The sequence below is a fragment of the Zootoca vivipara genome, chromosome 14 (assembly GCF_963506605.1).
Source record: "Zootoca vivipara chromosome 14, rZooViv1.1, whole genome shotgun sequence".
NCBI classification, from domain to species: domain Eukaryota; kingdom Metazoa; phylum Chordata; class Lepidosauria; order Squamata; family Lacertidae; genus Zootoca; species Zootoca vivipara.
The window spans coordinates 30,864,368-30,876,754 of NC_083289.1; the positions used below are offsets into that span (position 1 = coordinate 30,864,368).

Consider the following 12,387-nt stretch of genomic DNA (forward strand, 5'->3'; position numbering starts at 1 on the left):
TTGAGATTGTAGACCAGGAATCCCCAAACTGCGGCCCTCCAGATGTTTTGGCCTACAACTCCCATGATCCCTAGCTAAGAGGACCAGTGGTCAGGGGTGATGGGAATTGTAGTCCAAAACATCTGGAGGGCCGAAGTTTGGGGATGCCTGATGTAGACAATGCCTACTAGGCTCTGAAGAGGCAATTATTAGCTAACCCCATGAAACTTGTGCAAGAAAGAAATGCTGTGCTGAGGTATTATTTACCGCATTTTGTTGGGACGGGTTGCTGTTAATTCTTCGTAGCTTTCTTTTTGATATTGGGATCTATGTGGAAATTGTCCAATCTGTTTGTATACTTTTTGATATTTTATTTTTTGTTTTCGACTACTTTTGTTGTGCTTTTAGTTATGTAATTTTTATATCTTGTAAGTCACTTTGAGCACGGGTTTAGCTTTGGAAAGGCAACATACAAATGATTGATTGATGGCCATCCCTACCTCTGATGAGGCACAAGATGAAACAAGGCACATTCTAGGAATCAGTGAGAACAAGAGACCTTCAATTTGTAGGGTTCTAGGTTAGATTTGAATTTATCATTCAATACAGCAGAATCCTAGAAGAAGCTGTTGATGTTTTTAAGTGGATGTGCTTATGTGAGAAGATTCTATGATAGTGGAGAAAAATGACATTGGTGAACTGTCTGCTTCTAGGTCGCTGTAATGAAAGATTAAGAGCTCGGTGGAAAGGAGAATTTGAGCAGCACTGTTTTCCCAATCTGTTTCACTGTGATGCAAGAAGCTGCACCTGTTAAAATTTTCCCTTCTAGACAACTGTTAAAGGCACAAAGAAACCATTTAAGACCCAATACCTTCTTAGCCATTGTTTGAGGAATTATGGAATGTTATACTATTTTCCTACAAACTATTCTGTGTTTTACTTATCTCTCTGCAAATGTAATTTATTATCTGAATCTGGCTTGCAAATAGAAAATAAAACCACCACCAACTCTCTCTCTCTCTGTCCCTCCTTCCCAGGATAATAAGGCCCTACAGCATGGACAAAATGTTTTTTAAAAATTAAAATGGAAGGGACGAATAAAGGAAATACTTAACTTTATTATTTGGTCACCAGCCAGGAATAAATACATTTTTGAGGTACACTTTACCAACTGCCATCAAGTGCATTTAGATAATGGACATTCTTTACCAATAAACAGAAATTCCTCAAAATAAATTATACAGAGCAGCTCAACTTTTAAGTCAAGATACAAAACATCACTTTTCCTTCAACAAAACCTTTAGCCATACAACCACCACATGGGATTGCCACCTTCTTGCCTAGGTACCATGAAAGTGTTTTAAAATGCACCAAGCCAGGCTAGAGTCTATTAACCTTACATGCCATTCTCCCTGGTCCACCTGCTATAAATTGCAGGATTCCAATTTGGCTCGCAGTGGATGAAGGTGAAAGACTGTCAGTTTAGGGCAAGCATCCCCAAATTGCGGCCCTCCAGATGTTTTGGCCTACAACTCCCATGATCCCTAGCTAACAGGACCAGTGGTCGGGGAAGATGGGAACTGTAGTCCAAAACATCTGGAGGGCTGAAGTTTGGGGATGCCTGGTTTAGGGGCTGCCATTTCACTGGCACAGGCCCCATCTCCAGGCCAGAACCTTGCATCCCTTTGCCCAGTTGCCACAAACCTGGCATCTTCCTGATGTTTTTGACAACTTCCATCAGCCCCAGCCGGCACAGCCATTTTGGACTACAACTCACATCAGTCTCAGAGCTGATGGGAGTTGTAAGTTCAAAACACCAGGAGGGAACCAAATTGGTGAAGGCTGCCGAAGCCCAGAAGTCTCTTGATCTATATTGTGATGTTAGCCTGAAAGCAGACCAGGAAATCTAGTACAAACAAGGCAACCTATATGTAGGTAAAGGTATTACTAGACTCTTTTCATATAAAATGGCCTGGACATAAATAGATTTACTAGGGTGGGGTGGGGCATATGCAGTCATATAAGCGTAGGTTTTGTTAATACGGTGCCCAAGAGCTACCTGTTTGTTTCCAGTGATGAAACTCACTCATAGATGTTTCTATATACATGGCTATTGAAGTTGCTCATGATGTATGAGAAGGCAAGTGTACGTATCCAGAACCACAAGTAGCAAACCATGATATACGTAAAAACTATTATTTGACAGTTAACAAACCAGGAACACTGAACCATGGTTTCTTCAAACCACTTTCCCATATTTGGACAAAATGAGAAAATGGAAGGCTCAAACATCTTCCTGTTGTGCTTGAAGGAAGAAGAGGAGGTGGAACACGCAAGCTCACGGCTTGACCCAGCTTGTATATGTAAACAAACCATGGTTACATCTAAATCAGGCCAACAGCTTCACATAATTGTTGCTTAAGTGCAAGTTATCTAAATTTCACTTTTGAGTAAAAAGTTAAAATCTACCCTAAATCAGATGAAGTACAATTCACAGCTCAGGACTTTCTGCAGCGTAAAAGTAGTAATGCCACCCATGTAAACTGTTTGCAAGGGCCAATGATATCTTCAAATACTCACTGCCAGGTCTTCATCCCACTGCCAATGCCACTGCGGGCAACAGGCTGTTCACACAAAGATTCCTACAAGACGTAATGGTCCATATCTACCTTCGTATGCTCAGTGCACAACTATTTCTTATTATAATTTCATAGAATGCCTGACTTCCCGCACACAAAGTTCTGATGAGTTAATAAAACCTTCCTTGAGAAAGGAAGCTCAGTGACTCTTCCCAGTGCTGTGGGGCTAATATGACCTTCATGAACCCCACCTCTCACGAGTTACATAATCCTAATTTCCCTGTGGTTAATCATTCCTTTAATTTATATTACCCTCTTGCCAGACAGAGAAATCAAAGAACAATATCTGTTGACAAAGCTGAAATGTGAGACCTAGACTTGCACTCAGAAATTACTTTATTTCCCCTGCTTTAGGACTTCAGCAAAAGAGAAGTTACTGGGATTCTACAACTCTAAGTTTCTTTGTACCTTAATTAACCTGTGGAAAACATAAGGCAGCCTTCCTCAACCTGGTGCCCTTCAGCTGTTTTGCACTACAATTCCCACTGGCACCAGTCAGAATGGCTGTGCTGAGGACACTGGAAGTTGTAGTCCTAAACAGCTGAAGGGCACAAAGTTGGGAAAGGCTGGCTTTAGTATCCCTTGAACAAAGGGAGCCCTGCAGCTCCAGAGTAGTTAAATTACTGTTGTACTCTCTTTAAAATAATTTTTAAACCATTCCAGATTACAAGGATAAGGGAAGAAAAAAGACACAACGTAAAATCTGATCATAGAGACAAACAAAATGAAGGCAGATTGCAGAACTGGGGGTAGCAAAAAAGTCCTAAAACATTCCCCCCCCCCCCCAGCCTAGTTCAGTGGCTGGAGAAATGTTTTTCCCTACCACGAAGAAAGTACCGGTACTGATAAAAAATTTAAGGCAGCATTTGCTAGTAAATACGTGGTCTGGAAAAGGAGACAACCAGCAGGTAGAAAATTCCCATAAGACTAGCTTACTTCAGGACCTTCTTGTTACTTTTTCAAGAATCAGAAACAATCGACATCTATTCTAATACCTGCAGCACCTCTTCCTCCTCCTCCTCCTCCCATATCACCACAACCTCAATACCAAAGCACAATTGTACGCTTCAGCAAAAGTCCATACAAGGCTTGATTTCATAGTTCTATCTTTCTTTCTAGCTTCTTTTAATCAAGGTGGACCAATCTTGCATCTGCTAGGATATCTATTCGCAGGACCCGTCCTTCCAGCCATCTCGCCAACGCTGATCTATAAGGGAACAGTCAAATTCAGGCTTCCCCAGCTTCTTATTGACCTCGTTGTGAAGCTGGCAGAACCACTGTGTCAAATTACGCCGGTTGCTGGCATCAGGATGGTTTCTTCGTATTCTGTGTATGAGGGAAAACCAAACAGAGTCCAATGGCATTTTGTTGAACTTCCCATTCACCCTAGGGCTGGTGGGGGTGAAAGTCAAGGAGCCCAACAGTAGGTGAAGCCAGAACCTATAACAGGTACAACCAACTCCTTCTAGTTGTGTCCCAATCCTCCTCTCTACAAAGTTTTGCAAGGGGCAACACTGAAACTAAGGCGCAGGAGGAAGATGGCAAGCAGTGCCACTTCCCAGACTGGTTGTAAGGAGGTAGGCAGGTGGAGATTGGCAGAGGGCAGACGGATGTTAGCAGGACAGTTCCTCACTTCCCTGATGGACCCAGCCTCTACTACAATCCACCTCATACCAAGATTCATGGGTTGGGAAGTTAAGAGAGAGTTAGTACTGGTGTGAAATTGGATTATATTCTCACCCCAGATAAATTCTTGGGAAGTGTGGAAATGGCATCACATTCTCAAGAGAGCAGGTTTGAAAATTACAGGCAAAACTGTCAGTGATTTAGGATGGCTCATCACTTGGACCTTACACAGAAACAAGAGCAAGCCTCAAGGTGGGTGCTTAGTTACCTAGTATTGCGGTTAACAGAAACAACATTGTGAAGCTAAATGCCACCTCTTGCAAGTGAGGCATGGGACCTACTTGGCTGGTTCACTCACCTGCTTCTCAGGTCCTCCGCACATTCGTCACAAGGGAAAAACTTGGCAAATAAGTGGATGAACTGAACCATGTCTTTCTGCTCAGTTTTAGTGGGCCGATCTGGGTAAAATGCTGCCATCGTATGAAGAAATGACCACGAACTTCTCCCCAGTTGTTCTCTATCTAAAGGGCAATCAGGAGGTAACTCTTTCTCTGTGGCTCCTGTTTCCTAGATTGGAAAAAAAATGTACTCATCAGCAACAAGGCAGTGAAAACACAGAACAGTCCTGCACACTGTGACTCTAAAGCAGATTTGTAAGTTACAGCTGCGTCAAAGGCTCTGCTCGCTTCTCCTTCCACTGCCTATGCAAACTGTCCTCTGGGGATTAAGCCAGGTTGGGCAAAGCATACTATGCAAAGTCACACTGTGATGTCAGCACAGCAGTTATGCATTTTAAGAGACACAACACCTCACCAATATTTGTATTCATAGTTTTCAGCTGTAATTAGTAAAACTACAGAAGCTATGTCCAAATCTTCCTTATACCCCGCAAGAATCTCTCCAAAGCTGAGCCAGAGCACCAATAAGTGGAACTACAATGGCAAGAATATCCCACCACAAAGCTTTATGAGACTCCAGAAACAGAGCAGTGTTAGAAACTGGGATAGGAAAGCCAAGAGCCAAATGGCTTCTGGGACTTGGGTTAGAATCATAGAATCATAGAGTTGGAAGAGACCACAAGGGCCATCCAGTCCAACCCCCTGCCAAGCAGGAAACACCATCAAAGCATTCTTGACATATGCCTGTCAAGCCTCTGCTTAAAGACCTCCAAAGAAGGAGACTCCACCACACTCCTTGGCAGCAAATTCCACTGCCGAATAGCTCTTACTGTCAGGAAGTTCTTCCTAATGTTTAGGTGGAATTTTCTTTCTTGTAGTTTGAATCCGTTGCTCCGTGTCTGCTTCTCTGGAGCAGCAGAAAACAACCTTTCTCCCTCCTTTATATGACATCCTTTTATATATTTGAACATGGTTATCATATCACCCCTTAACCTTCTCTTCTCCAGGCTAAACATACCCAGCTCCCTAAGCCGTTCCTCATAAGGCATCGTTTCCAGGCCTTTGACCATTTTGGTTGCCCTCTTCTGGACACGTTCCAGCTTATCAGTATCCTTCTTGAACTGTGGTGCCCAGAACTGGACACAATACTCCAGGTGAGGTCTGACCAGAGCAGAATACAGTGGTACTATTACTTCCCTTGATCTAGATGCTATACTCCTATTGATGCAGCCCAGAATTGCATTGGCTTTTTTAGCTGCTGCATCACACTGCTGACTCATGTCAAGTTTGTGGTCAACCAAAACTCCTAGATCCTTTTCACATGTACTGCTCTCAAGCCAGGTGTCTCCCATCCTGTATTTGTGCCTTTCATTTTTTTTGCCCAAGTGTAGTACTTTACATTTCTCCTTGTTAAAATTCATCTTGTTTGCTTTGGCCCAGTTGTCTAATCTGTTAAGGTCATTCTGAAGTGTGATCCTGTCCTCTGGGGTGTTAGCCACCCCTCCCAACTTGGTGTCATCTGCAAACTTGCTCAGGATTCCCTCAAGCCCATCATCCAAGTCATTGATAAAGATGTTGAACAAGACTTTGCCCAAGACAGAACCCTGTGGCACCCCACTAGTCACTACTCTCCAGGATGAGGAGGAGCCATTGATGAGCACCCTTTGGGTTCGGTCAGTAATCCAGCTACAAATCCACTGAATGGTAGCATTGTCTAGCCCACATTTTACCAGCTTCTTTACAAGAATATCATGGGGCACCTTGTCAAAGGCCTTGCTGAAATCAAGATAGGCTACATCCACAGCGTTCCCTTCATCTACCAGGCTTGTAATTCTGTCAAAAAATGAGATCAGATGGCGCCAAAACAGAATGTCTAGGCACACTGGGGGGCGGGGGGTATTTTATTTATTATTTTGATAAGCATGAACTAATACACAATTCACATGTTAATATCACATTTTTAGCAAACATTGTTAATACATGCTTAATTTGGTGTTTACAATAAAAATATTGGTACCATACTTCAGTTTTCAAAACATTCTACTGTTAAATTCCTTAACATATTGCTGTATCTATTCTTAACATATACTTCTGAGGCTTCAAAGCACACAATTTCAGTAATCCTTGAGTGTCACCCAGGCGAAAAAAATGGCACCCAGACTTTTTGAGGTGCTCGCAAATGGAGAATCTTTAGGTGCAAAATATGCCTGGTGCCCTGCTAATTTTGAACCCTGAGACAGAGCCACCGCATCCTCAGGGCAGAAAGGCATTGAATCCACTACAGTGGTACCTTGGGTTAAGAACTTAATTCGTTCTGGAGGTCCGTTCTTAACCTGAAACTGTTCTTAACCTGAGGTAGCACTTTAGCTAATGGGGGCCTCCCGCTGCCGCCACACAATTTCTGTTCTCATCCTGAAGCAAAGTTCTTAACCCAAGGTACTATTTCTGGGTTAACGGTGTCTGTAACCTGAAGTGTCTGTAACCAGAGGTACCACTGTATTTCCTAGAGGTCTGAAGAGTTCCACAGGTTTAAAGAGCTTCTGGGGAAAGGCCTTTGAACAAAGAAGATCAACCCATGGTCCCACTGGACCCTGTAAAAAAGCTGAATAGAGGGTTGTAGCAAATGCTACACAGAGGATACCTGTTGAAATTAATGGGCATGCCTAACTTAGGTTCTTTAATTCCAGTGGGTCTTATCTGAGTAGAGCTTAGTTGGATATAACTCAGAGAGTTAAACTCTTGGTACTGAATCAGAAATCTTTTAGTTATTTACTTTCAGCAGTCATACCTAATGTTTTTAATGCTCAAGGGAGTTTATAGCCAAGTATAAGGCAGCTTGTCATGTCTCTATAAATTCAACAAGGAAGGAGAATATCTCTGCCCCACATGCTTCATTCCATAATGATCAGGAATAGGCGGGTCATATATATACTTTTTACAACACTCTCTCCATGTCCAAAGGGCAAGTTCAACCCTGTGACACTCCTCTCCTTACATCCCATAATGCCCCATGAGCCACCTAGAGTTTCCAGAAACAGCTGAAGACGTTTTTGTTCCAACAGGCTTTCCCAGCTGGATCAATGGGTCTTTACTGCAAGTGCCCACTTGCTAGGATTTTAGTTTTGTGCTAAATGTATCTGTTGGTTTGGTATTTTTAATTACCTTTTGTGTGTCTCACCTTGAGATAGTTGTTAAGGAGTTGTTGAAGTTGTGTAGCGGTTACAGTGTTGGACTAAGACATGACAGACCAGGGTTCGAATCCCCACTCAACTATGAAGCTCAGTGGGTGACCTTAGGCTAGTCACTGTCTCTCAGCCTAACCTTTACAGTTGTTGCGAGGATAAAACGAGGAGACAGAGAGCCATGCACTCCACCTTGCACTTCTTAGGGGAAGGTGGGATATACACAGTGCTTTTTCCTGGGGGAACGCAGAGGTACGCATACCCCTAAACATTTTGTGAATCTTTGTCCCTTTGTCCATTTACTGTATTTATTTTTCCCGAATTGAACTATAAAATGGTGAATTTCTTGAGTCAAAATGAGAGTACCCCTAAACATTTTTAAAGGAAAAAAAAGCAATGGATGTACATGTAATAAGTTAATAAGATCGCGCCATCGTCTACGAGCTTCTCCCTCACCCTCCACTCCACAGAAGCAGATACAGTATAACGCCCCTTAGTTCCAAGGCAAGCAGGGGACCGGCTGCTCTCGCCCCCTCCCAAAGTGAACTCGCACAGCTCCGCCCGCTCCCGCCTTGCGTCCTCGCTGGGCTCCCAACAGCCACGGCTCCCTCCTCCCGCCCTCCCTGCGGCCTTCCGGAGCCCCACTCCCAGCCCTCACCAGGTCCGACTGCTTCCTCTGATCCCGTATCCAACTCCTGAAGTCCGTGCAGGCCCGACAGGGCGGCTTCTTCTTCTTCGGTTCGGCGGCCGGCAGAGGCTGCCCCTCCGCGGGTTTTTCAGCCCCGGCCGTCGAGGCGGGGAAGGGGAAAGGGAAAGCGGGCGCCGGCCGGGACGTGCTGGGGCTGGGCGCCGCCATGTTGGGTGCGCGCAAAGCATGCTGGGCCAGAAGGGGCCCGCCCGTTCGTGGGGGGAGAAAGAGGAGGCTGAGAGCGGTTGTCATGGCAACTCCAGTAGGCCGCTTCCTAGGAAGGGTGGGGTGCCGTTGTTATTTTTGCAGCCTATGAAGAAGACCTCAGTATTAATAACACTAATATTCGTATTAAGAATAATATTATTCTTATTAATAGACTGCAGTAATAACAGTAGATGAAAACTAAGGGAGGAGGTTTCAACTGTTCATAATAATATTAATAATGCAGTCTGGTTAACACACCAATAATAATGGATGGGAATTTAGGTGTGAATATATTTTTTCGTTTAAAAAAAACAATGCATTGTTAGCAAATAAATAATATAATTTACAATTTTTTGCTTTTTATGTCTCTCACATTCCATTTTATCTAGACATCCTCTACATCTGCTGGGCCTTCAAGTGCTGTCAGCCAGAACAATTGTAACACCAGCAATTATTTTCTAACTTGTTTACTTTATGGCTATATAATTATCAAATGTCAAGCCTAATTAGCATTTAGTGTAATGGCATAAGCTGCAGTTTTCTTTATTCTGGAGTAGCTCTATTAAAATTAATGAACTCCATTTGCATGTAGGAACTCCTATGACTACAATTAATGATAGGAGGGGTGACTGAGTTTATTCCAGACTACATGGCTTGTAGGAATGGGTTTTATAATATTTATAAAAGTACAACAACAACAACAACAACAACAATATGCATTATAATCTTTGCTCTAGTATTGCAGAGGTGGCGTAGCTAATTTGAGGCTGTGTACACACCAGACATTAAAAGCATTATTGCTTCTCCCCTGTAAGAATCCTGGGAACTGTAGATTACCCTTCTACTGCATAGCTACAATTTGCAAACTGCAATCTACAATTTACAAATTTACAATTTACAATTTACAAACTGCAGTTCCCAGGATTCTTTGGGATAAATCATGTACTTTTAATGCATGTTTTTGCTGCAGCAGGCATGGCTCAGCTACCCCTCTGGAAGCTCAAGCCCACAGAAAGCTGTGACGGCCACCAACTTGGATGGTTTTATGCAGGAAAAGGCTATCAGTGGCCACTAGGCACGATGGCTATGCTCTACTTCCACAGTCAGTGGCAGTAATGTTTGTGAATAGTAGTTGCTGGAAGATGCAGGAAGGGAATATACAGAATGCTCTTGTTTCTGGTTGGCCACAGTGAGAACAGGATGCTGGACTAGACAGGCCAATGTGGCCTTATCCAGCAGGCTCTTCTTATGTCCTTACGTGGTTCAAGGGTAGAGATTGTGAGAACAAAGCAATCCCACCCCACAAATAGCTTGGGAGCCTAGTCCTCTAGCCTAGTCCTCACCCCTTTTCCTGTTTCTGCTGGAGTCTTCTTTTGCTTGCCACGCCTGCGGGCTCTCTTCCGGCCTAAGCTGCCAAGGACAGATCTTAAAAACATGGGGTCGGTGAGATTCGGCAATCGCAGCAACCTGCGCCTGGAGGACCTCCTGAGCGGAGTGGGTTGTGTCTTGCTCCTTGTGAAGTATGGTGAGATGTGAGGAGTGTTAAAAGCCGGCGCTGACGCACAAGGTTTGGCCGAGATGGAAGGGGATAGCTTCTCTGTCAGGGGCTTCTTCCTAACCCAGTAGAACACCAGCATCAAATGCCTTTTAGATGGGTTGGACATGCTGAAGAAGGTGCTGGAGGCCCAAAGACCAGGGTGACTTCAAAGCGGAGGACACAGCAGGCAGTTCCCTATCAATGGTGCCAAATCCAAGCAAATGTTAGCTCCAGTCCTGGGATTTAAAATCGATCCAGCAATTATGAACGTCAAATAAGGAGTTGAGTCCTCAAGCAGTATGAAAAGACTTTATGTGGCTTTTTAATAGCCGGGAGCCCCCAACTTCTGCCACTGCTGACAGCCTATTGCCCCTTCACTCTGCTCAAATGGGTTATGTCACAATGGTTCCTTGAGCCTTCATCAGGACTTTGTGAGCATGAAAATGCTGTTGGGAGTTTCAGCAATGAAGGCTCAGGCATAACATATTGTTTGAAAGTCTGAACATTTCCTCTCTTTTTATTTAACAAAATTTATATACCACTTTTATAATAATTTATATACAGATTATTAGGAGTGACTTAAAAATATAATAATAATAATAATAATAATAATAATAATAATAATAATAATAATTTTATTTATACCCCGCCCTTCCCAGTCAAGACTGGGCTCAGGGCGGCTAACAACAAGAATACCAAAGCAAGCATAAAAGAAATAATTCAATTAAAATGCAGATTAAATACAATGTTAAAATTAAATTTTAAAATTAGGAATCTACAAGTGCAACCTCATTTAAGTATCTGTAGGATAAAGCCTTAGGGGAGGGGAACACCGGGGTGAGACTGAGTCAGTCCAAAGGCCAAGCAGAACATCTCTGTCTTGCAAGCCCTACGAAAAGATGACAACTCCCGCTGGGCCCTAGTCTCCTGAGAGAGTGTTCCACCAGGTTGGGGCTAGTACTGAGAAGGCCCTGGTCCTGGTCGAGGCCAGTCTAACCACCTTGTGACTCGGGATCTCCAGTACTGTATGTTATTATTTGTGGACCTTAATGTCCTCTGTGGGGCATACCGGGAGAGGCGGTCCCATAGGTACGGGATACTGCTACTAGATACTGTAGTTTGTTCACTTATAGGCTAGTTTAGATAGTTTATTTCTTCTTATACTTCTATCCCACCTTTCCTCCACAGAGCACACACACTTCAGCCTCCACCTTCTCCATTTTATCCTGACAGCAACCTTGTGAGCTAGGGCCATAGCTCAGTGGTAGAACAACTGCTCAGCATGCAGAAGGCATGCTAAGGTTGAGTCCTCAGCATCTCCTGGTGGGACTGGGGGAGACCCTGTCTGAAATATTGGAGAGCTGCTGCCAATCAATGCAAACCAGGTATCTTCAGCCTTTTAAGACCCAGGACCTACATGCATTTGGGGACCCATTTCTTAATCTTTCACCATATATTTGCAGGGTGGTAGTGCTCCTGTTGCAACCCACCTTGGATCTGTCTGCAGCATGTTAGTAGTGGGTGCTGACCTACCAGCTGAATACCAATGGTGTAGACAATACTGAACTGAATGTGTTACTCTGTGTTGGGCAGAGAGAGAGAGAGAGAGAGAGAGAGAGAGAGAGAGAGAGAGAGAGGAACTGGCCCAAGGTCACCTAGTGCAGAGGTCCTCAACCTTGGGCCTCCAGATGTTTTGAGACTACAATTCCCATCATCCCTGACCACTGGTCCTGCTAGCTAGGGATCATGGGAGTTGTAGGCCAAAAACATCTGGAGGCCCAAGGTTGAGGACCACTGACCTAGTGGACTTCATGGCTGAGTTGGGATTTGAACCCTGCTTTCGCAGATCCTAGTCCAGGCATAGGCAACCTTGGCTCTCCAGATGTTTTGGAACTACAACTCCCATGATCCCTGACCACTGGCCATGTTAGCTAGGGTTCATGGGAGTTGTAGTTCCAAAACATCTGGAGAGCCAAGGTTGCCTATGCCTGTCCTAGTCGAACACATCCAAAACATATGGAACATTCTAGCTAGGAAAGGCTGCTGTGGAATTGCTTGCTGCTTACCTGATGCAGATGGTAGGTCTGAGTACCTGCAATTGCAAATTTCCATGCTTTTTGGTGCATGAGCA

General features: G+C 43.9%; 1 protein-coding gene across 1 annotated transcript; it reads right to left on the reverse strand.

Moving 5' to 3' along the window:
• GFER (growth factor, augmenter of liver regeneration) lies at positions 1-8,685 on the reverse strand. The gene is made up of 3 exons (XM_035131669.2): positions 8,483-8,685; positions 4,603-4,811; positions 1-3,944 (listed from the first exon to the last, which is right to left on the reverse strand). The coding sequence occupies exons 1-3, from the start codon at positions 8,678-8,680 to the stop codon at positions 3,782-3,784; spliced, it is 570 nt and encodes a 189-aa protein (XP_034987560.1). The 5' UTR covers positions 8,681-8,685; the 3' UTR covers positions 1-3,781.
• Between the last annotated feature and the right edge of the window lie 3,702 nt (positions 8,686-12,387).

Excerpts from the sequence above, each read along its gene's own strand:
- GFER (XM_035131669.2), bottom strand. The coding sequence starts at position 8,680 with ATGGCGGCGCCCAGCCCCAGCACGTCCCGGCCGGCGCCCGCTTTCCCT. Across the intron at positions 4,812-8,482 it reads AGAGGAAGCAGTCGGACCTG|GAAACAGGAGCCACAGAGAA; the intron begins GTGAGGGCTGGG and ends TTTCCAATCTAG. Across the intron at positions 3,945-4,602 it reads GCGGAGGACCTGAGAAGCAG|AATACGAAGAAACCATCCTG; the intron begins GTGAGTGAACCA and ends CCTCATACACAG.